Source organism: Nycticebus coucang, chromosome 19 (genome assembly GCF_027406575.1).
Source record: "Nycticebus coucang isolate mNycCou1 chromosome 19, mNycCou1.pri, whole genome shotgun sequence".
NCBI lineage: Eukaryota > Metazoa > Chordata > Mammalia > Primates > Lorisidae > Nycticebus > Nycticebus coucang.
Window position 1 is genome coordinate 40,700,233 of NC_069798.1, and position 23,225 is coordinate 40,723,457.

The window sequence follows — 23,225 nt, forward strand, 5'->3', positions numbered from 1 at the left end:
ATTGCCCAAGGATATGAATATTCTCAAGTTCTTTGTAAGAGGCTCCCGTCCAGAAGGAGAGTTAAAGGAAAAAAATTTGGCAAGTAACCTGGTGGATTTGAACTGCACTAAGAGAGAAGGTTAAAGAATGCACATCAACCCCACTGAGGTGAGCTGCGACCACAAGGATACAAACAAAAGATACAAAATCCATCACTAAGCGGATGGGAGTCCCCTCCCACATGAGAACAGCTCGGAATGCCCCATAAACAATCGGGCAGAGTTCAAAGGTCCTCCCACTACACTCCACGGAAGGGACCCTCTGAAAACTGGACCTACCTCCCCTAGTAGGGTGCCACAGTGTTCTCCTGCCAGGCATAAAACTATATAAAACTGTATATAGTCTCTACCTGGAATTCTGAGCTCCCAGCGCTCCCCGCAACTCACACTGAGGTCTGGAGGCCAGTCCCCCAGGAATTCAGAGCCTTGGGAGATTTCTCGAGGGATGTCGACAGTGCCTGAACTGCAGCTGGTCAGTGCCAGCTCTGGGGCACGGGAGACAGGAGAGGACTGTCGGCTGAGAGGGGACTGCACTGGAGCGGCGGTTCCCAGAGGCACAGTGCGAAAGCCGTCTTTTGGTGAAAATACGGCCACGCATACAATGGTGTAAAACTGTGTGTGTTCTCTGCCCACTACCCTGGGCTCCCAGTGCTCCCCTCCGCTCTTGCTCCAAGTTCTGGAGGCCTGTCCCTCAGGAGTCCTGACTCTTGTGTGGTTTCTTGGGGGGGGGGTGTGGACAGTGCCTGGGCTACAGCTGGTGAGTGCTGGCTCTGGGGCACCAGAAGAAGAAGAAGACGGTTGGCTGGGAGGTAGCCATGCCAGCACGGTGGTTCCCTGAGGCACAGCGTGGCAGCCATCTTTTGGCGACAATACAGCCAGGCATAAAACTGTGTGAAACTGTGTGTATTCTCTCCCTGCAACCCTGGGCTCCCAGAGCTCCCTTCTCTCTCACTCTGAGATGTGGAGGCCTGTCCGCCAGGAATCTGGACTCCTGGGCGATTGCTCGAGGGGTGTGGACAGTGCCGAGGCTGCAGCCGGTCAGTGCAGACTCTGGGGCGTGGGAGCGGAGAGAGGACGGTTGGCTGGGAGGGAGCCGCACCAGAGCAGTGGTTCCCTGAGGCATAAAACAGTAGCCCTCTTTTGGCAGCAAAACAGCTCAATACCGCATATTCTGAAGCCACACCCCCTGTCCCCCTGGGCAACCAGAGACTGTGAGTAAAGGATCTACCTGAGGCAACACCAACTTGCAAACCAGGGAAACTCCCGGGGGGGGCTAACCCAGAGGTCTGCTTTACTGAGCCTAAGACGCACCTGGCCCTCAGGAGATCTTCAGCCTATAGACAACACAAGAGCAAAGACAAGCTGATTTGGAACTCAATTCAGCTTCTCTTCTGCAGAGGAACTGCAAAGTTGTTCTGTTCTGTTCTGTCAGTAACATTAATCAGGGGCGAGACTGGACCTGAGTGAAAATCCAGCAACCTTCATCAAGCAACCAAGGTTGTCAGGCCTCACCTCCTCCTGCCAGAGAGAGGCAGAGTGCAGCGGCCTGGCAGACTTCTTTGTGATTCAGGCAGGTACAAACTCCTGAAGTATCAGTTCACTACAGGCAACTGGGTCAGCCAACTGCAGGGCTATCAGTGACTCGGTGTGACAGTGGTACAAGGTGGGGAAGGAGGCATCAAACTTCCAAGACTGATCTATTTGTTGGGTGGCTCCTCCTGACTCCACGCAGCACTGGAGCAAGCCACATCAGAGTAGTCACCAGAACCCTGTGATCCAGTTCCCAGAGACCTCTTAAACTCTCTCATCCGAGACAGGTACAGACTGAGACAATTGATTTGGACCTTTGGAACTGAACCAATCTCATGAGGACAAATCAGGTGGTGCCCTAGGTGCATGGTGGTAAGAAGGTTTGATTTTCCTTTTCCAATTGTTGCCAGTAGTGGGTGGGGTGACTGAATTGCTGATATTTCTCCACAGCTGAGACTTCAATCCAGAGTATCTGTTTCACTAGGGTGGAACAGAAACCAGTTGAAAACAAGACAGAACCACTTAGCCCCACCACATCACACAGGGCCCCATTTTCTCAGGCCACAACACTGTACAGGCCCTCAACAAAGCCCCAGGGGAAAAAATCAAAGGGAGTAAAACAACCATGGGGCAGAATCAGTGGAAAAAATCTGGTAACATGACTAACCAGAATAGATCAACCCCGCCAAGGAAAGATACAGCAGATGTAATTGAAGATCCCATTCATAAACAACTGGCTGAGATGTCAGAAATCGAATTCAGAATTTGGATTGCAGACAAGATTAATAAAGTGGAATTAGGAACTCAAGGAGAAATTCAAAAGTTGTCTCAAGAATTTAACGAATTTAAAGACAAAACCACCAAAGACTTAGACACACTGAAGCAAGAATTTGCAGCCATAAAACATATGAAAAATACAGGAGAATCCCTCAGCAACAGAATGAAGCAAGCAGAAGAAAGGATTTCTGACACTGAAGATAAAGCCTTTGAACGCTCCCAAACTCTCAAAGAGGAAGAGAAATGGAGAGCAAAAACGGATCATTCTCTCAGAGAGCTCTGGGATAATTTGAAGAAGGCAAATATCCAAATCATTGGAGTTCCTAAAACCGATGAAGTGGCCTCGCTGAGTAAAGAGGCCCTTCTGCATGAAATTATAAAAGACAATTTTCCAGACATGCATACACATTCTGAAATTCAGATAGCGGACAGCTTCAGAACACCAGCACGACTCAACCCCAATAAGACATCCTCCAGACATATCATAATTAACTTCACTAAAGTTAATATGAAGGAGAAAATTTCAAAGCTGCCAGGAGAAAGAGAACCATTACATTCAAAGGGAAGAATGTTAGAATGACTGCAGATCTCTCTGCTGAAACATTTCGAGCCAGAAGAGGGTGGTCATCGACTTTTAATCTCCTAAATCAAAATAACATTCAACCCCAGATCTTGTATCCAGCTAAACTGAGTTTCATTTATGATGGAGAAATTAAATACTTTTACGACATTCATATGTTGAAGAAATTTGCCATAACCAAACCAGCTTTTCAGGATATTCTCAGACCTATCCTCCATAATGACCAACCCAATCCTATACCACAAAAGTAAACTCACTCAGAAACTTCGGATCAAACTCCAATTTCCACACTGGCGAAAGGATTAAAAATGTCCACTGGACTTTTGAAAAACTTGATACCCAAACTTTCACCAGACTTATAAATATTCTGCATTAACTTGAACGGCTTAAACTGCCCTCTAAAGAGGCATAGGTTACCTGACTGGATACAAAAACTCATGCCAGATATTTGCTGCATACAAGAGTCACATCTTAACTTAAAAGACAAATACAGACTCAGGGTGAAAGGATGGTCATCCATATTTCAGGCAAATGGTGTTCAGAAAAAAGCAGGTGTTGCAATTTTATTTGCAGACACAATAGGCTTTAAACCAACAAAAGTAAGGAAGGACAAGAATGGTCACTTCATATTTGTTAAGGGTAATACTCAATATGATGAGATTTCAATTATTACTATTTATGCACCGAACCACAATGCACCTCAATTTATAAGAGAAACTGTAACAGACATGAGAAACTTGATTTCCTCCAGGTCCATAATGGTCGGATATTTCAACACTCCTTTGGCAGTGTTGGATCGATCCTCCAGCAAGAAGCTGAGCGAAGAAATTATAGATTTAAACCTAATCATCGAACATTTGGATTTAGCAGACATCTACAGAACATTTCATCCCAACAAAACTGAATACACATACTTCTCATCAGCCCGTGGAACTTACTCCAAAAATTGATCGCATCTTAGGTCACAAGTCTAACCTCAGTAAATTTAAAGGAATAGAAATTATTCCATGCATCTTCTCGGACCACCATGGAATAAAACTTGAGCTGAGTAACAACAGGAATCTGCATACTCATACAAAAACATGGAAGTTAAATAACCTTATGCTGAATGATAGCTGGGTCAGAGATGAGATCAAGAAAGAAATCGCCAATTTTTTGGAACAAAACGACAATGAAGACATGAACTATCAGAAACTCTGGGACACCGCAAAGGCAGTTCTAAGAGAGAAATTTATAGCGCTGCAAGACTTCCTCAAGAGAACAGAAGGAGAGGAAGTTAACAACTTAATGGGATATCTCAAGCAACTGGAAAAGGAAGAACATTACAACCCCAAACCCAGGAGAAGAAAAGAAATAACCAAAATTAGAGCGAATTCAATGAAATTGAAAACAAAAGAATAATACAACAGATCGATAAATCAAAAAAGCTGGTTTTTTGAAAGGTCAATAAAATAGATAAATGTTTGGCCAACCTAATCAGGAAAAAAAAGAAGAAAATCTCTAATCTCATCAATCAGAAACAACAAAGATGAAATAACAACAGACTCCTCAGAAATCAAAAAAATCTTTAATGCATATAACAAGAAACTTTATTCTCAAAAATATGAAAATATGAAAGAAATCGACTGATACTTGGAAGCACGTCACCTTCCAAGACTTACCCAGAATCAAGTGGAAATGTTGAACAGGCCCATATCAAGTTCGGAAATACCATAAACCATACAAAACCTCCCTAAAAAGAAAAGCCCGGGACCAGATGGTTTCACATCAGAATTCTACCAAACATTTAAAGAGGAATTAGTACCTATATTACTCAACCTGTTCCAAAAGGTAGAAAAAGAAGGAAGACTACCCAACATGTTGTATGAAACAAACATCACCATGATCCTCAAACAGGGAAAGACCCAACAAGAAAAGAAAAATATAGACTGATATCACTAATGACTATAGATGCAAAAATATTCAACAAGATACTAACAAAAAGAATCCAGCAACACATCAAACAAATTATACATCATGACCAAGTCGATTTTATCCCAGGGTTTCAAGGCTGGTTCAATACACGTAAATCTATAAATGTAATTCAGCACATAAACAAATTAAAAAACAAAGACCATATGATTCTCTCAATTGATGCAGAAAAAGCTTTTGATAATATCCAGCATCCCTTCATGATCAGAGCACTTAAGAAAATTGGTATAGAAGGGACATTTCTTAAACTGATAGAGACCATATACAGTAAACCCACAGCCAATATCATAGTGAATGGAGTTAAATTGGAATCATTTCCACTCAGATCAGGAACCAGACAAGGCTGCCCATTGTCTCCATTGCTTTTTAACATTGTAATGGAAGTTTTAGCCACTGCAATTAGGGAAGAAAAGGCGATCAAGGTATCCATATAGGATCAGAAGAGATCAAACTTTCCCTCTTCGCAGATGATATGATTGTATATTTGGAAAACACTAGGGACTCTACTACAAAACTCGTATTAATGATCAAGGAATATGGCAGTGTCTCAGGTTACAAAATCAACATTCATAAATCGGTAGTCTTTATATATACCAAAAATAGTCAAGTTGAAAAAACAGTTAAGGACTCTATTCCATTCACAGTAGTGCCAAAGAAGATGAAATTTTGGGGAATTTATCTAACAAAGGATGTGAAAGAACTCTATAAAGAGAACTATGAAACTCTAAGAAAAGAAATAGCTGAAAATGTTAATAAATGGAAAAACATACCATGCTCATGGCTGGGAAGAATCAACATTGTTAAAATGTCCATACTACCCAAAGCAATATATAATTTCAACGCAATCTCTATTAAAGCTCCACTGTCATACTTTAAAGATGTTGAAAAAACAACAGTTCATTTTATATGGAATCAGAAAAAACCTCGAATAGCGAAGAGATTACTCAGAAATAAAAACAAAGCAAGAGGAATTACTCCACGAAACCTCAGACTATGGTACAAATGTATAGTGATCTAAAGAGCATGGTATTGGCACAAAAACAGAGAAGTAGATGTCTGGAACAGAATAGAGAACCAAGAGATGAATACAGCTACTTACCATTATTTAATCTTTGACAAGCCAATTAAAAACATTCAGTAGGGAAAAGATTCCCTATTTAACAAATGGTGCTGGGTGAACTGGCTGGCAACCTGCAGAAGACTGAAACTGGACCCACATCTTTCAGCATTAACTAAGATAGACTCTCACTGGATTAAAGATTTAAACTCAAGACATGAAACTATAAAATACTAGAGGAGAGTTCTGGGAAAACCCTTGAAGAAATTGGTCTGGGCGAGTATTTTAATGAGGAGGACCCCCCAGGCAATTGAAGGAGCTTCAAAAATACACTACTGGGACTTGATCAAACTAAAAAGCTTCTGCACAGCAAGAACATAGTAAGTAAAGCAAGCAAACAGCCCTCAGAATGGGAGAAGAGATTTGCAGGTTATATCTCCGACAAAGGTTTGATAACCAGAATCCACAGAGAACTCAAACGCATTAGCAAGAAAAGAACAAGGGATCCCATCACAGGCTGGGCAAGGGTTTTGAAGAAACTTCTCTGAAGAAGACAGGCACGCGGCCTTCAGACATATGAAAAAATGCTCATCATCTTTAATCATCAGAGAAATGCAAATCAAAACTACTTTGAGATACCATCTAACTCCAGTGAGACTAGCCTATATCACAAAATCCCAAGACCAGAGATGTTGGCGCGGATGTGGAGAAAAGGGAACACTTTTGCGCTGCTGGTAGGAATGCAAATTAATACATTCCTTTTGGAAAGAGATATTTAGAGCACTTAGAGATCTAAAAATAGATCTGCCATTCAATCCTGTAATCCCTCTACTGGGCATATACCCAGAAGACCAAAAATCACATCATAACAAAGATATTTGTACCAGAATGTTTATTGCAGTCCTATTCATAATTGCTAAGTCATGGAAAAAGCTCAAGTGCCCATCGATCCACGAATGGATTAATAAATTGTGGTATATGTACACCATGGAATATTATGCAGCCTTAAAGAAAGATGGAGACTTTACTTCTTTCATGTTTACATGGATGGAGCTGGAACATATTCTTCTTAGTAAAGTATCTCAAGAATGGAAGAAAAAGTACCCAATGTACTCAGCCCCACTATGAAACTAATTTAGGGCTTTCACATGAAAGCTATAACCCAGTTGCAACCTAAGAGTAGGGGGAAGAAGGAAAGGGAGGGGAGGGAGGGGGCAGGGGGGTAGAGGGAAGGGCATTGGTGGGATTACACCAGCAGTGCATCTTACAAGGGTATATGTGAAACTTGGTAAATGTGGAATGTTAGTGTCTTGGCACAGTAACTGAGAGAATGCCAGGAAGGCTATGTTAACCAGTGTGATGAAAGTGTGTCAAACAGTCTGTGAAGCTAATGAATGATGCCCCATGATCATATCAATGTACACAGCTATGATTTAATAAAAAAAAAATTCAAGAATGTGTGTGTTTAAACTTATGTAAGTGATATGCTTACAAATACTTTCATGATTTCTTTTTCTACACAACTGTTTTTTTTAAGATTTTAACCATGTTGATATGTTCATATGTAGTTTATTCATCTTAATAGATATATAAGCAGTGGATATATATTATCTCTTATAATATATTCCATTGCTCCATGTATTATTCTTGATTCATTACCGTCCTAATTAACATTAGATTGTTTTACCTTTTCTTCAACATGCGCTGAGCTTCAAGGACCATCCTCAATAACTTTTGCCTCTTATTAACAGATGAATAAAAGTGGTGATCTTGACAAGGGGCCAGGGCACTGAATATCACATCTTCAACCTTAACAGTTGCTCAGTCACTCTCCAAAGTGATTATACCAGTTTACACTCCCACCAACGATGAGCAAGTTTCCCAGTTCCTTATATGGCTCCCAACATCAGGTACATTCAGAACATATGAGTAAATATATGTGCAATAAAAATATAAATACAAGCATTAAGGGAATGGGAGGGGAGCAATGACTTACCTCAATCTACCATGCTTTCTTCCATTAAAAAAAAAAAGCTAATATGACAAAATGTTAACATTTGTTAAGAGGTGCCAGGGAGTTTGTTATGTCATTTTTAGTACTATTTGGTAGGTTTACACTATCAGAATTAATTTTTATCTCATACTCAATTTTTGATGTAAGAACTTATTAAAAAATTATATAACACAATAAAAACTTTTGAATATGAGATTGTCATCTAGGTTTTTGTTTATTTTTTGACTTGGTTTTTGCTGGGTTTTTATTTTTGTTCTTGTTCTTTTGGCACTTCACTCTAAAAACAAAACACTTAAGATTTGTCCCAAACAACATAATAGTGCATTTAGTATTTTTTTTTCTTGGATCATCTTTAATAGATTCATTATTAGTTGCTTTGTTGTGGTGGACAGAATTCTCCAAATTAGGACCTTTCTTTTATTTATTTATTTATTTGCAGGTTTTAATTAAGTCTTTTGCACATAGATCATAAATACATTTATGCAAATTTCAGTGTGTTGATTATTTGTACAAATTGGAGTGTTTGCATCATACTAATCAATATAGCTTTCACCTAATTTACCCAATTATAACATTAGGACATTTGTGCTCTACACATGATAGATCCAACTTGTACTTGCAATGTGCTCCATAGTTGTGGTCCCCCTACTATCCCCTACTATCCCTCCCACCTCCTCCCCATCCCTCTCCTTCCCCTTCCCTCCTTCATCTTGGGCTAAAATTGTGTTTCATTTTTCATATGCAAGTGTGAGTTATTATCAATTGGTTTCACAGTAGTACTGAGTACATTGGATATTTTTTTCCCATTCCTGAGATACTTTACTAAGAAGAATATTTTCCAGCTCCATCCATGTAAACATAAAAGAGGTAAAGTCTCCTTTTTTTTTACTGCTTCATAGTATTCCATGGTATACATATACCACAATTTATTAATCCATTCATGGGTCAATGGGCACTTGGGCTTCTTCCATGGCTTGGCTATTATGAATTGAGCTGAATTAAACAATCTGGTGCAAATATTTTTATTGCCAAATGATTTTTGCTCCTTTGGATATACACCTAGAAGAGGAATTGCAGGATCAAACTGCAGGTCTAAATTTAAATCCCTGAGAGTTCTCCAAACTTCCTTCCAAAAGGAATGTACTAGCTTGCATTCCCACCAGCAGTGCAGAAGTGTTCCCTTTTCTCCACATCCACGCCAACATCTTTTGTTTTTGGATTTTATGATGTGGGCTACTCTTAATGGAGTTAGATGGTATCTCAGAGAGGTTTTGGTTTGCATTTCTCTGATGATTAAAGATGATGAGCATTTTTTCATGTGTCTGTAGGCCATGCGCCTGTCTTCTTCAGAGAAGCTTCTATTCATGTCTCTTGCCCACAATGAAATGGGATCACTTGTTTTTTGCTTAGTAATAAGTTTGAGTTCTCTGTGAGTTATTAGACCTTTGTTGGTAGTATACCTTGCAAAAATCCTCTCCCATTCTGAAAGCTATTTGCTTTACTTAGTGTGTTCTTGGCAGTGCAGAAGCTTTTTAATTTGATCAGATCCCAGTAATGTATTTTTGATGTTGCTTCAGTTGCCCGGGATGTCTTCCTCAAGGAGTATTCTCCCAGGCCAATTTTTTCAAGCATTTCCCCTGCACTCTCTCTAGGAATATTTATAGTTTCATGTCTTAAGTTTAATTCCTTTAACCAGTGAGAGTCAATTTTTATTATAGGAGAATGGTGTGAGTCCAGTTTCAGTCTTCTGCAGGTTGCCAGCCAACTTGTCCAACACCATTTATTGAATAGGGAATCTTTCCCCCAATTTATATTTTTAATAGGCTTATCAAAAATCAAATGATGATAAGTGTCTGAGTTCACCTCTTGGTCTTCAATTCTGTTCTACACATCTACCTCTCTATTTTTGTGCCAGTACCATGCTGCTTTGATCACTATCAATTTATAATATAGTCTGAAGTCTAGAAGTGTGATTCTCCCGATTTGTTTTTATTTCTTAGTAATGTCTTGTCTATTGGAGATTTTTTCTGTTTCTATATGAAACAAAGTAGTAATTTTTCCAGGTCTTTAAAATACGAGAGAGGTGCTTTAATAGGGATCACGTTAAATCTGAAAATTGCTTTAAGTAGTATGGACATTTTAACAATGTTGATTCTTCCCAGCCATGAGCATGATATATTTTTCCATTTATTAACATCTTCAGCTATTTCTTTTCTCAGAGTTTTATAGTTCTCTTTATAGAAATCTTTCACATCCTTAGTTATATACACTCCCAGATATTTCATCTTCTTTGGCCCTATTGTAAAGGGAATAGAATCTTTGATTGTTTTTTCCCCTTGACTATTGTTGGTGTATATAAAAGCTACAGATTTATGAGTGTTAATTTTGTATCCTGAGACATTACTATATTCCTTGATCACTTCTAGTAGTTTTGTAGTTGATTCCCTGGGGTTTTCCAGATACATAATCATATCATCTGCAAAGAGTGACAGTTTGATCTCCTCTGATCCTATTTGAATCCCCTTGATTGCCTTCTCTTGCCTAACTGCACTGGCTAAGACTTCCATTACAATGTTAAAAAGCAGTAGAGACAGTGGGCATCCTTGCCTGGTTCCTGATCTGAGCGGAAATGATTTCAATTTTACTCCATTCACTATGATATTGGCTGTGGGTTTGCTGTAGATGACCTCTAACAGTTTAAGAAATGTTCCATCTATACCTATTTTCTTAAGCATTCTGATCAACAAAGGATGCTGGATATTGTCAAAAGCCTTTCCTGCATCAATTGAGAGAATCATATGGTCTTTGTTTTTAAATTTGTTTATGTGAAGTATTATATTTATGGATTTACATATACTGAACCATCCTTGGGACCCTGGGATGAAACCCATCTGGTCATGGTGTATAATTTGTTTGATGTGTTGTTGGATTCTGTTTGCTAGGTTCTTATTGAAGATTTTTGCATCATTATTCATTAGAGATATTGGTCTATGATTTTCTTTACTTTTTGGGTCTTTTCCTGGTTTGGGTATCAGGGTGATATTTGCTTCATAGAATGAGTTGGGAAGTCTTCCTCCTTTTTCTATGTTTTGGAAAAGATTAAGTAATATAGATACTAGTTCCTCTTTAAAGGTTTGGTAGAATTCTGATGTGAAGCCATCTGGTCCCGGGCTTTTCTTTTAGCAGAGATTTCTTATAGATGATGCTATTTCAGAGCTTGTTATAGGCTTGTTCAACATTTCCATTTCTTTCTGGCTAAGTCTAGGAGGGTGGCATGTTTCCAAGTATTGATGTATTTCCTTCAGATTTTCATACTTCTGAGAGTAGAGTTTTATGTAGCATTCATTAAGGATTTGCTGAATTTCTGAGGAGTTCATTGTTATTTGGCCTTTATCATTTTCTGATTGATGAAATTAGGGATTTTACTCTTCTACTTCTGGTTAGGTTAGCCAATGGTTTATCTATTTTATGAAACTTTTCGAAAAACAAACTCTTTGGTTGATCTGTTGAATGATTCTTTTGTTTTCAATTTCATTTAGTTCTGCTCTAATTTTAATTATTTCTTTTCTTCTGTTGGGTTTAGGGTTGGAAAGTTCTTCCTTTTCCAGTTGCTTGAGATGTCCCATTAAGTTATTGACTTCCTTTCTTTCCATTCTCTTGAGGAAGGTTTGCAACACTATAAATTTACCTCTTAAGACTGCCTTTGCTGTATCCCAGATGTTCTGATAGTTCGTTTCATCATTATTGTTTTGTTCCAAAAAATTGGTAATTTCCTTCTTAATCTCATCTAAAACACAGCTATTGTACAGCATGAGATTATTTAGTTTCCATGTTTTTGTATGCATGTGGAGATTCCTGTTGTTACTGAGTTCAACTTTTATTCCATGGTGGTCTGAGAAAATACAAGGAATGATTTCTATTCTTTTACATTTGCTGAGGTTGGATTTGTGACCTAAGATGTGATCAATTTTGGAGGATGATCCATGGGCTAATGACAAGAATGTGTATTCGATTTTGTTAGGATGAAATGTTCTATAGATGTCTATTAGATGGAAATGTTGACGGGTTAAGTTTAATTGTAAAATTTCTTTGCTTAGATTTATTTATTTTTTTTTTTTTTTGAGGATCTATCCAACACTGACAGAGGAGTGTTAAAGTCTCCAACAATTATGGTGCTGGGGGAAATCAATTTGCTCATAAGTTGCTCATGTCAGTTAGAGTTTCTCTTATAAATTGAGGTACTTTCTGGTTGGGTGCATAAATGTTGATAATTGAAATCTCATCATGTTGATTGTTGCCCTTAACAAATAAGAAGTGACCATCATTGTCTTTTCTTACTTTGATTGTTTTAAAGCCTATTGTATCTGCGAATAAAATCGCAACACCTTTTTTCTGATTTCCATTTGCCTGAATTATAGATGACCATTCCTTCACACTGAGTCTATGTTTATCTTTTAAGGTAAGGTGAGATTCTTGTATTCAGCAGATGTCTGGCCTGAGTTTTTGTATCCAGCCAGACAATCTGTGTCTCTTTAGAGGGCAATTTAAGCCATTCACATTTTTTGAGAGTAATGATAAACCAGGCAGAGTTTGGGGTATGGAGTTCTTCAAAAGTCCAGTGGACATTTTTAATCCTTTCACCACTATGGAAGTTAGAATTTGATCAAAAGTTTCTGAGTGATTTTACTTTGGTGGTGAAGGATTGTGTTGTTCATTATGGAGGATAGGTCTGAGAATATCCTGAAGAGCTGGTTTAGTTATGGCAAATTCCTTCAACATGTGAATGTCATTAAAGTATTTAATTTCTCCACCATAGATGAAACTCAGTTTATCTGAGTAAGGATCCTGGGTTGGAAGTTATTTTGTTTAAGGAGATTAAAGGTCAATGTCCACCCTCTTCTAGCTTGAAAGTTTTCAGCAGAGAGATCTGCAGTCATTCTAATGTTCTTCCCTTTGTATGTAATGGTTTTCTTCCGTCTTACAGCTTTCAGAATTTTCTCCTTTTTATTAACTTTAGCAAAATTAATTATAATGTGTCTATGAGAATTTTTATTTGGGTTGAGTCATGCTGGTTTTCTAAAACTGTCTGCTATCTGAATTTCAGAATCTCTGGGCATGTCTGGAAAAATTCTCTTTAATTATTTCATGAAGCAAAGCATCTGTATCCTTCGCAGCAAGCTCATCACTTTCAGGTATTCCTATAAGGCAAATATTAGAACTCTTCGAATTATCCCAGAGCTCTTTGAGAGAATGATCCATTTTTGTTCTCCACTTTTTTCCATCTTTGTGTGTTTGGGACCATTCAAAAGCTTTGTCTTTAATATTGGAGATCCTTTCTTCTCCCTGTGCCATTCTGTTACTGAGGGATTCCACTGTATTTTTTAGATCTTTGAGGGCTGCAAATTCTTGTTTTAATGTGTCAAAATCTTTGGTCATTTTGTCTTTAAATTCCTTGAATTCCTGAGACATGTTTTGAATTTTTGCTTTAAATTCTAATTTCCATTTCCTCCATTTTGTTGATCTTATTTGCTATCCAAATTCTGAACTCAGCCATTTGTTTGTGAATAGGATCTTATGCTGTGTGTGCTTTATCATTTCTTGGGGAAGTTGATCTGCTCTGATTGTTCATGTTGTTAGAGTTTTTCTGCTGATTCTGCCTCATGATTGTTTTTCACTGTTGGCTAGGTGGTCTGGTAAGGTGAGATTGGATTGGGGTTTCCTGGAGTTGTGGTTAACCAGCCCTTTGTTAAGGATCTGGGACTAATGACTGCAACTTTTTCCCCTTTAGTTTTGCAAAGGACCTGTACAGTATTACAGTGTGAGGTTGAGGAAACCTGCTTGGTGTGGTGAGGTAAGGTGGCTCAGTCTTGTAGTCAACTGGTTCTTGTCTGGTCCTGGTGGATCAGTGACTCTGGTGAAGTCTTAGCTGTGAAGAAATACAAGCAATTAAGAAACCCCACCTTCCCAGACAACAACTGGAATGGGAAAATCGACCCTTCCTGTTAATACACAATTAGGCTATTACCCAAGAGGGTGTTGGGTGATTGTCCCAAGTTAGGGGTTCCAAACCAATTGACCCAGTCAGTATGAACTCTCAGGTGGGAGAGTTTGAAAGGTCTCCAGCAGCTAGATAGCATAGGTCTACTGGCTGCTCAGATTTGGCTCTCTCCGGTGCTCTACGGAGTCAGAAAGGCCTGCCCGGTAGCACAGTAGGACCAGGGGGCTGAGTCTCTTCCTCCACTTTGTTCCTTTTTCATGCCCAATCACTGGTGTCTCCGCAGTACTGCAGTCCTGCTCACTCCAATAATGCAAAGTGCCAGGGCTTAGCACCTGTCAGAGTCAAAGGAAGGTCAATGCCCCTGAGGCTTGGCCACTGCCCTTGGCTACCAGCCAGCTGGGGGTGCAGAGGCCTGCCTGCCTCAGTTGTTCAATAGCCACTGGTGAGTGTTCCACTTGGGCTCAGTCTAATCCTGGGGTACTAGGCCAACAAATGCTTATCTCAGCCACCGTGCCTTTGCCCCTGCCGTTCTGCAGCACCAGTATCCCTATAGAGTGGGTTATGGTTTCCTCTGGTAGTGCACAGAGTTTGGGCGGAGAGGTTGTTTCTCCAAGATTAGATCCCAGTGTGATCACTCTATAGTTGCTGGATCTTTGTGGGAAGTGTCCCTGCACAGCTCCTCTGCCTCTGTCAAAGCCAGAGAATTCTGGCTGTAGGAGCAGCTCCAGGAGCATGCTGCACATGTATTGGGCAGCAGGGGTACGCTGCACCAGATTCTGGCAGTGTCCACTGCCCAGTGACTTCAGCAAGGAGAACACTACTCCACTGGCGATTCTGGTCGGGCAGAGGCATGGCACGGAGGCAGGGCAGCCTGGCGCGCAGCCTCAGCGGGTCTTCGGCCAGGCAGGGCGCATTGCACGGCCCAGAACCCACAGCACAGTTTGGAGACAGGGAGGGCGGGGAATGGAGTGGGCGCAGGGCTCCAGGTGAGTCCCAGAGGAGGGCTGGGCACTCGGTCAGGCAGGGTGTGAGGGGGAGGCAGTGCTCATGAGCCTCCTCCCTCAGTCTCTGCAGGGGTTAGGGATCTGGTTTATCCTGAAAATTGTTGTCTTGGAGTCGCAGCTTGGAGTCGCAGCAGGGGTGACCTAGAGTTATCTAACTTCTCTCTTGGCTGTGTTCCCTGTCTTCAGCTTAATTGGATATTTTCTGGACGTTATCCTTCTCTCTGGATAGGAGCTTCTGTTGGAGGCTTTTTCCAGTCTGCCATCTTTTATTCGTCTTTTTTTTTTTTGAGACCGAGTCTCACTCTGTGCCCTTGGTAGAATGCTGTGGTGTGCTAGCTCATAGCAACTTAGAATTCTTGGGCTGAAGCGGTCCTTTTGCCTCCACCTCCCGTGTAGTTGGGACTATAGTAGGTGCATTGAATATTTATTTCAATCAACGTTTATTTAATCAAATATAGTCTTGGCAACTAATTGATACACTTTATACTTACATGTTGTATTACATGTTACAAAATGATTTACTTTATAGTTGTATACTATTTTATATATCAGATAGCATTTTCTTCCTCTGTGGATGATATAAACTAAAGAGAAGATAAATTGCAAATGGAAACCATGCTTAAAATATTGCCAGTTTTCTTGAGTATTTCTGACTAAGATCCATTTACTCATGAACCATGTGGACAAGGTAAATTGCTTGTCTCTGACATGGGGCCTGCTAATCCTTAGTGTCCCTATATTTGCAATGGTAGTTTTAAAAATCCAAAGTAGAAATTTTTGGAGAATATGACTACGAGGCAGCAATGATTAGTCTGATTTGTCAGTCCAGAAACAATTCTTGAGTACCTTTCTATGTGAAGCACCATGCTTGGCCCTGTGAGGGACATGAAGAACAGACAAGAATTGTTCCCTGCATCCAAGAACTTAAAATCAAGTAACCTTTTTCTTTTACAAAACTAACTACAAAAATTTTATTTTTATAGTCAGCAGCTCACTCTGGCTTTTTTCTATTTTGATCTTTATAACTTATTTTAAAATTTTTTCAGTAGTTATTCATTGCTCAGTCAGTCTTACTGACCTTTGACCAAAAGCAGTAGCATTTTGACCTGACCTCTGGGACTCTGCCTCTCCCTCTGTGAAGCTAGCATTGTAGATAACTTCAAATAAATCCCACTTGGCAATCTGTGATGGACACAGCGTGAGGGAGAAGTGGTGCAAAGTAGAGGAAAGAACGAAATGGGGGTGCCCAAGAGTAAATGAGAATGGTATCCTGTTCTCAGTATGTTTTTCCTACTCTCCCTTAGAGATATTTTTTCTGCTTCTCTGCTAGTAAGTTAAAGGAAAAAAATGAAAAGGCAGAACAAATCAAGATGCTAAAATGAAACACATTCCTCTCTATGCTTGGGTCTTCTGTGTGAGCTACTTTGGGGTAGGACATGTAGAGTAAATCTCAGCAGCAAATAGCTCAGTGAGGACACACTTCTTAAGTTAACAAACGGCCCAAGGGAGTGGCTGCATTGAGGGTGGGGACCCAGTGTATGTGTTAGTGTGTGTGCACACAGGTATGTACACATGTGCCTGTTTATAAACAATTCAGGGAGAAAGAATGATCTAAAGAAAGAGTGGTTGGCTATGTCTTGAAGCCATTCACACTTTATGGTGTCTGAACTTCAAAACGAAGCAGTTCCGAGGGCCATTTAGTGGCTGCAGCCCAGGACTTTCTGAGACTAGAAGTTGGGCTCATAAAATAGAGGCGCATCTGGCCAGCAGGACTTGAAAAGAGGTTTTTGCAAACAACAGCCCGGTAAGGGGAGTATAATTGATTCAGAAACACCTGGCTGATATTTCCCTTGAGTTTCCCAGCAGATGAACTGGATAAGAAGTGCTTGGTTAATTGGACACCACCAGGAAACTTGACAAGTCCAGAACTTTGGGGAGGAAAATGTGGAGAGAAGGTGCCATCCCAACCACAATATTCCAGGAAACAATTCTCCCTCTGTCGTGGAGGAGGGGTAGGAATAAAATAATTCAGTTACATAAAGCATCTCTTCTATGAGGTTGACAGTACATCTGGTTTACCCCAATTGCTTGGTATGGAGGCCTGCATACGTTTTTATTCATTCAATGTCTGCAAAAGGAGAAAATACATAATTTAATGATAAGATGAATAGGATCCAATGTTAAAAGGCTGCACAAAAACATCAAACCCTTAATATGAAAACTAATGGGAAAATTTATGCTGTGATTACACCATTGATTTTACGGCTCCAAGCCTCGTCACTTCAACAACGTTAAGTTTATTCCCACATTTTGAAAATGGGAGCAACAGTATTTTACACATATAACACATATCTGACCAATATTTATTTTATTATTTTTAATTCTAAAAAACATTAAAGAATAAATATTGGGTACTGAGTCACATCCATAGCACTAAGTCTCCATAATCTTTGTAGCCAAATACAGGGAGAACGCTGGGTTTAAGGCAGCTGGCCTCCTGTGCTCAATTTCTTCTTCCTTCCCCTCTTACAGCCAGCTCCTCCCTGAAGAAGCGATTCAAGCGGCGCGAGATCGAAGCCATCCAGTGCGAGGTGCGGAAGATGTGCAACTACACCAAGATCCTGTCCACCAAGAAGAACCTGGACCACGTGAACAAGATTCTGAAGGCCAAGCGGCTGCAGAGACAATCAAAGACCGGCAACAACTTCGTCAAAAAGAGGCGCGGACGGCCCCGGAAGCAGCCCACCGCGTTCGATGAGGACTCCAGAGACCAAATGCCGGTACTGGAAAAATGCATCGACCTGCCCAGCAAAAGGGGCCAGAAGCCCAGCCTGAGCCCGCTTGTGCTGGAGCCCACCGCCAGCCAAGACAGCGTCATGGCCACCATCGAAGCGGTCATCCATATGGCCCGGGAGGCGCCGCCGCTGCCCCCGCCGCCGCCGCCCCTCCCCCCGCCGCCGCCGCCGCCGCCGCCGCCGCCGCTGCCCAAGGCCCCCAGAGGCGGAAAGAGGAAACACAGGCCCCAGCCTCCCGCCCAGCCCCCGCAGCAGCCGCTCCCCCAGGAGGAGGAGGTGAAAGCCAAAAGGCAGCGGAAATCCCGAGGGAGCGAGAGCGAGGGGCTTCCCTAGGGCGGGTCTGGGCTGTGCACCTGGGGCTGGGGGAACTGACACCATGGACGTGCCGGGAGCCGGGCGGGGCGGAACCCCCGCTGCAGGGACATCGACGCCCTTCTCTCCAGAAGTGGGCAGGCAGGTCGGGCCAGAAGTCGGGGTGGAGACATCAGGAGCTCTTGGGAAAGTAAAGCAGAGGGGCGCCTTCTGAAAGCAGTTGTCTGCGCTTTACGGCGGTTCCCAGCCTAGTGGGTCTAGATCCTTTACACGAGAGCCAGCAGCCCCGGCCAGGAGGGGAACGCCCGTGGTGCTCTCTGCAGGCCACCCGACCGCCCACAGCCAAGGTGCGCCCTCCTTTCCAATTCACTTGCTGGCCAGGAAAATCGAAAGGGAAACACTGTCAATTAGGAAACATTCCGAGGGGAGAAAAGTTGCAAATTGCTCAACTGGCATTGCTATAACCCATTTCTACTTAATTGGTTTTTATTTATTTCGGTTTTCAAGCTCTGTTAGGCTTTGGGATACCAACATGATTTTCAGGTGACCTGAATCTTTCCCTTCACAGTTCAGTTTCTCAGAGGGAATTGTGTGATCAGAAGGTGGAATTCTAGTGATAGGCGACCTTACACTTGAGTTCATGTTCTCCTGTATGCTTCCCTATCTCACATCCGCTGATTTTAGCATCGTCTATTCCTACTTTTCCTTTACCCATTGTACTTCCATACACCTTTTCATTAAAGTTCTTACTGCCTTCTTTTTCATGGTACACATCTAAATAATGTAACCCTTACCTGTGCTATAAAGTTCACCTTTGGCATGCTGTCCCAAGAACCTGGCTTTGAATCCCAATCATTGTATCTTAGATAAAACAGGTACTCAGTATTAATAGAGCCTTTTTAATAAGTAACTCAGAGCAGCCAAGAATTTGTTGACACAGGTGTCAACCACGTTATTTTTATACTTAAAACATATCAGCATAGCATAAGGAAAATAAAATGGTTTTAATATCCCACAGTAAACGAAATAACTGACAAATCGCCAAAAACTGAAACTCCAGATCCACCAGAAAGACAAGTGTCTAGCAATGCCTTGGTACCTAATCTTTTTCATACAAATAGTTGTCAGAAGTTAGTGAAAAAGGGAAACAAAAAGACAATACAAGAAGTCCATTATCTCTTGATAATTATTTCTTAAAAGCAAATGGGAGTAAGTGTTCTTATCTGAAAAAAAAAAGAAAGAAAATTCTCAAAGGGTATCACCACTCCAATTATATCAAGCCACTTTGGACAAGTATCCAAATTGTGGTTGCCTTAATAAACTAAAACATTTTTGTACATAATGTAATTATAAATCTATCAGTCTGCATGGATGCAAACTGTGTGTGACAAATCGTCTTTTAATGGTCAATTTCCACTGTACATTCCTCATCCAAGTTGTACTCTAGCCATTGGTTTAGCGTGGACAGATATTCCATCTCTATTATCCTTCTCCACAGCCCAAGTAAAATATGTTAAGAAGACTCAAAATGAATATGAAGATACTCCATTTTCATAGATGTTTTCTAAAAGTCAGATGTGGAAATTTCAAATAAGTATTTTCAATTTCCTCCCTCACTCCTCCCTTTCCTTTGCCCAAGACATCAAACACCTGGCATGGTAGATTCTAGAAAGCAAAACACTGACGGAGAGAAATAAATTTTCTGATGGGAATTAGAATATCTGGTTTACCTCCAAATTAAGGCAAGTTTACAGGAAGTTGGGACCAGCTGGAAATTGTATTATCTGTTCAGAACACAATATTATTTCTTGAGAGAGAGATGGATTTTTGTTGACAACATAAGAGAATAAGTGATAGGGTGTCTATGGGAGTAAATTTTAAAATACCAAGTGAATATGTTTGCAAACATCACTGCTTCGTCATGGCACCAACAGTTGGTTGAAATTACCCAAATAGTCATTCTATTCTGCGCTGTCATCATGGAGTGGTCACTAGCTCAGTTGCATTTAATCCTGCATTCCCCTGTACTTTAAAGCTTATATTCTAGATACTCAGTTTGTGACCTGGTTTGACCTTTGACATTTCACACAAGTTGAACAGCAAAATCAAAGCAGCCATTTCTAATTTATCATTCTCAAGCCATGTCTGAGCAGTTCCAAAGTCACCTGAAAGGAAGGTTTAAATTAGCCCCTCTCACCCCGTAATTGCTGTGAAACAGCAACCATTTTCTTTCCAATTAAGTCATATAGAAGTTTCTCTTCTTCTGAGATTTTGAAATCATTTCCTTCTTTGTTTCTTTCTCACTTCTTTCTTGCTGTGTTATACCATCGCCCCAACCAAGTCTATAAATAGGATAAATCTTCTTGCAGAAGTGGAAGAGCTCGTACTAGGTAAACTTCTTAAAAGAGGACCCAAGGTTTAATTGGTATAAATATCTAGTAGGTGAGAAATTCTAAATAACTTTGGGATATGTTAGAATTTCCAAAGAAATGAAAGATATTCAAGGAGAATTAGTGGCAGGGTTGCAATTTATCCATAAATTCTGCTCTGCAGTTGCCATATGGATTAACTAAGAATCCTCTACATAAACAACCCTAGGAATAAAATGGAAAACTGCAGAGGAACAAAGCTGAGGCGTGCTAAACAGCTGCTGGGAAGTAGGAGCAAGTCAGGTTCCCTACACAGCTTTTTATGCCCACCACCCAGCTCTTCCCTCAGTATGACATTACGGTGTTTTTTCTTCTACTATTCATTAACCTAACTCATCTCATCAGTACAACTATTTCTTTATTCTCTAAGTACCCAATTGATAACTTCTCCTTTCCTGTCCAGGCTCAAAAGTGGGCCAGTGTAATTTCACATCTAGTTGGTTACAGAGCCAGAAAACCCAGCTCCCGGACCCAGATTACAGAGATCTCTAGCCTCTCTAGCCTGGCTTCCCACCCCCAAGAGATCATTTGAAATGCCCAAAATTCCATATACAGCTCCACAAAATATTTTATACTGAGAGAAACCCCTTCATTTTTATTTATTTTTCTTTTTTTTTCTTTTTCTGGAATACTTTCTTTAGCAAGCAGATGTGGACCCATTTATAAGGAGTCTGATGAATGATGAGATGGGATGAAATCGAGATATAAAAGCCTCCTTGAAGGTGATGATGGATCTTTTGTCTACCTTACTAAGTCTCTGGGGGAGCCATTGCTTTTCACGCCCTCAAAATTGGAGTAACAGAGTTTTAACTTCCTCAGATAGCCTGGCTCTAGCTTACACCTAAAAGAAGAAAGGTTAAAGAAAAGAAAAGCAGGTCAGGGGCTGGTTTGTGACTTGGCAGGACCAAGCTCCAGCATCCCCTGACAGCCCAGAGAAGGTGACTAAGAGCTGGCAGAAGATTAGCGTGTTAATTTGGCTGCTGGATGGAGGGAGAGCCCATGTTCAATGGCAGTCAGAATTTGTGTTCTGCACATTGCAGGGTCTATCAATATGATAAGCAAGTGGTGACAGACTTATAGTATGAGGTGATGTACTACATGCAGATCATAAAGGATTTGGTTTTAAGACTTAAGTAGAAAATCCCACTCCTAGCTTATTACTCAAAAATATTCAAATAATGAGCTTTTGGAGAATATTTTTCCCTATCACTAGAAAGATTTACCTGGGAACTGTCTAAAGTCTATACATATATATTCCAAAGCCTTTAAATACCAACTGTAGCATGGAGAGAGAGGGGTGGCAGAAGCTGAAATGCCTCAAAAGCCATTTAAGTGTTACGTTGCAGGATTTCAGTCCTCGTTATGTAAAAGTAGATAAATATAGACGTTATTCACAACACTACCCTGGGGTATCACAATGGTCCAAATGCCAGAGCTTATAGATAATGTCATCACAGTGCCTAGAAACTCAAACTGTAATATACCATAGCATTTTCTTGGTGTTTCTTAAAGTTTCTTTCCATAATACAAAGCTCCCTCTGCCTCTTGTTTCTTGGAGAGTTCACCCCAGTGATGAGTCTTCCGTCCCTTTTGGACTCAGTCATTTGGGAAACAGTCTTAGAAGCACATATCAACCAAGGAAGAAACTTCCTGGATATCTATTGCCCACTTGCCCAGGTATAATAAACACTAAAGAGGGGAAATTGAAAAGAGCTGCCCACTGTCAACATGGAAGGGCAGTTCCACCCTAGGTTGGTGTCTTTCTTTTTCTTCCTTTTTATAAAAAAAAAAAAATCTATTTCTTAAATAATAATAAATGCACATGATGTGTTAAATATGTACATATATATTTCAAAAGAAAAAATGGGGCACAAGATTGTCTTACAAGTCGTGCTGGCTAATTTTTAGTTTGTATTCATAAGTGGTTTTTAAAAGCCTTTTTTAAAGTGTAATTTGCATGTTCTACTTTGATTGTATGTAAACATATTTTAGAACAAAAAATGTATTTGTATTTTATTGAATATAGAGGCAAGAAAAATTGTACATTGTTCGAAATGTTCTTTTTGTAACAGTTTTTATTCATAAAGCATTTTTGTACATTTAAAATGAACATGGACTTGCTGTTATTTGAGGCGTAGATACATCTGGCATGCTGACTGTCATGCTCCTCCATGGTCTTAGATGTTGGGTTTTAAACATTTTTTTCTAAAAGAAAGCTCAGTCTTTTTCGCTACCAGATCAGGTTAGCACAGTATAGAGCACTTAACTATTAAAAAAAAAAAAAAAAAAAAAAGTTAATCCTATTCATATGTTATTCATTGTGTGGAATTAAAGACATTCAATTCAGTCTAACATGAGTTGTGAATTCTTTGGTTTTATTTTCCATCTGGTTCGCATCACTAAGGAGTATAATAGCATTTGGAGGTCTTTGCTCTCACCAACTGGATACAGAATCATTGAAAAAATTCTAACCAAACATCTGTTTTTGTATGATACTGGGAAGTACATTGTGGGCAAGATTTGAGTCTGAATTACCAGGTTACTGTTCAGAGAATATTGTACTACCTGGACATCAAGCCAGGGATGATTCATAGAGCCGGTCACACCTCTACTGAAAGCTATCAAAGGTTGAAGACCATCCTGTCCTAAATTATTAGAAGAGCATTGTGGAGAGAGATTAAGCATGTCTTCCATCAGACACCTGAAGTATGAATCCCTG

At 40.3% G+C, this 23,225-nt stretch overlaps 1 protein-coding gene across 1 annotated transcript in view; it reads left to right on the top strand.

The window, feature by feature from the left end:
* SETBP1 (SET binding protein 1) overlaps positions 1-22,858 on the top strand; it is a 408,545-nt gene extending 385,687 nt beyond the window's left edge. Inside the window, exon 6 of the mRNA XM_053571729.1 lies at positions 17,503-22,858. Coding sequence (XP_053427704.1) covers positions 17,503-18,098 — 596 coding nt within the window. The 3' untranslated portion in view covers positions 18,099-22,858. The remainder of the gene's footprint in view (positions 1-17,502) is intronic.
* Positions 22,859-23,225: the final 367 nt, after the last annotated feature.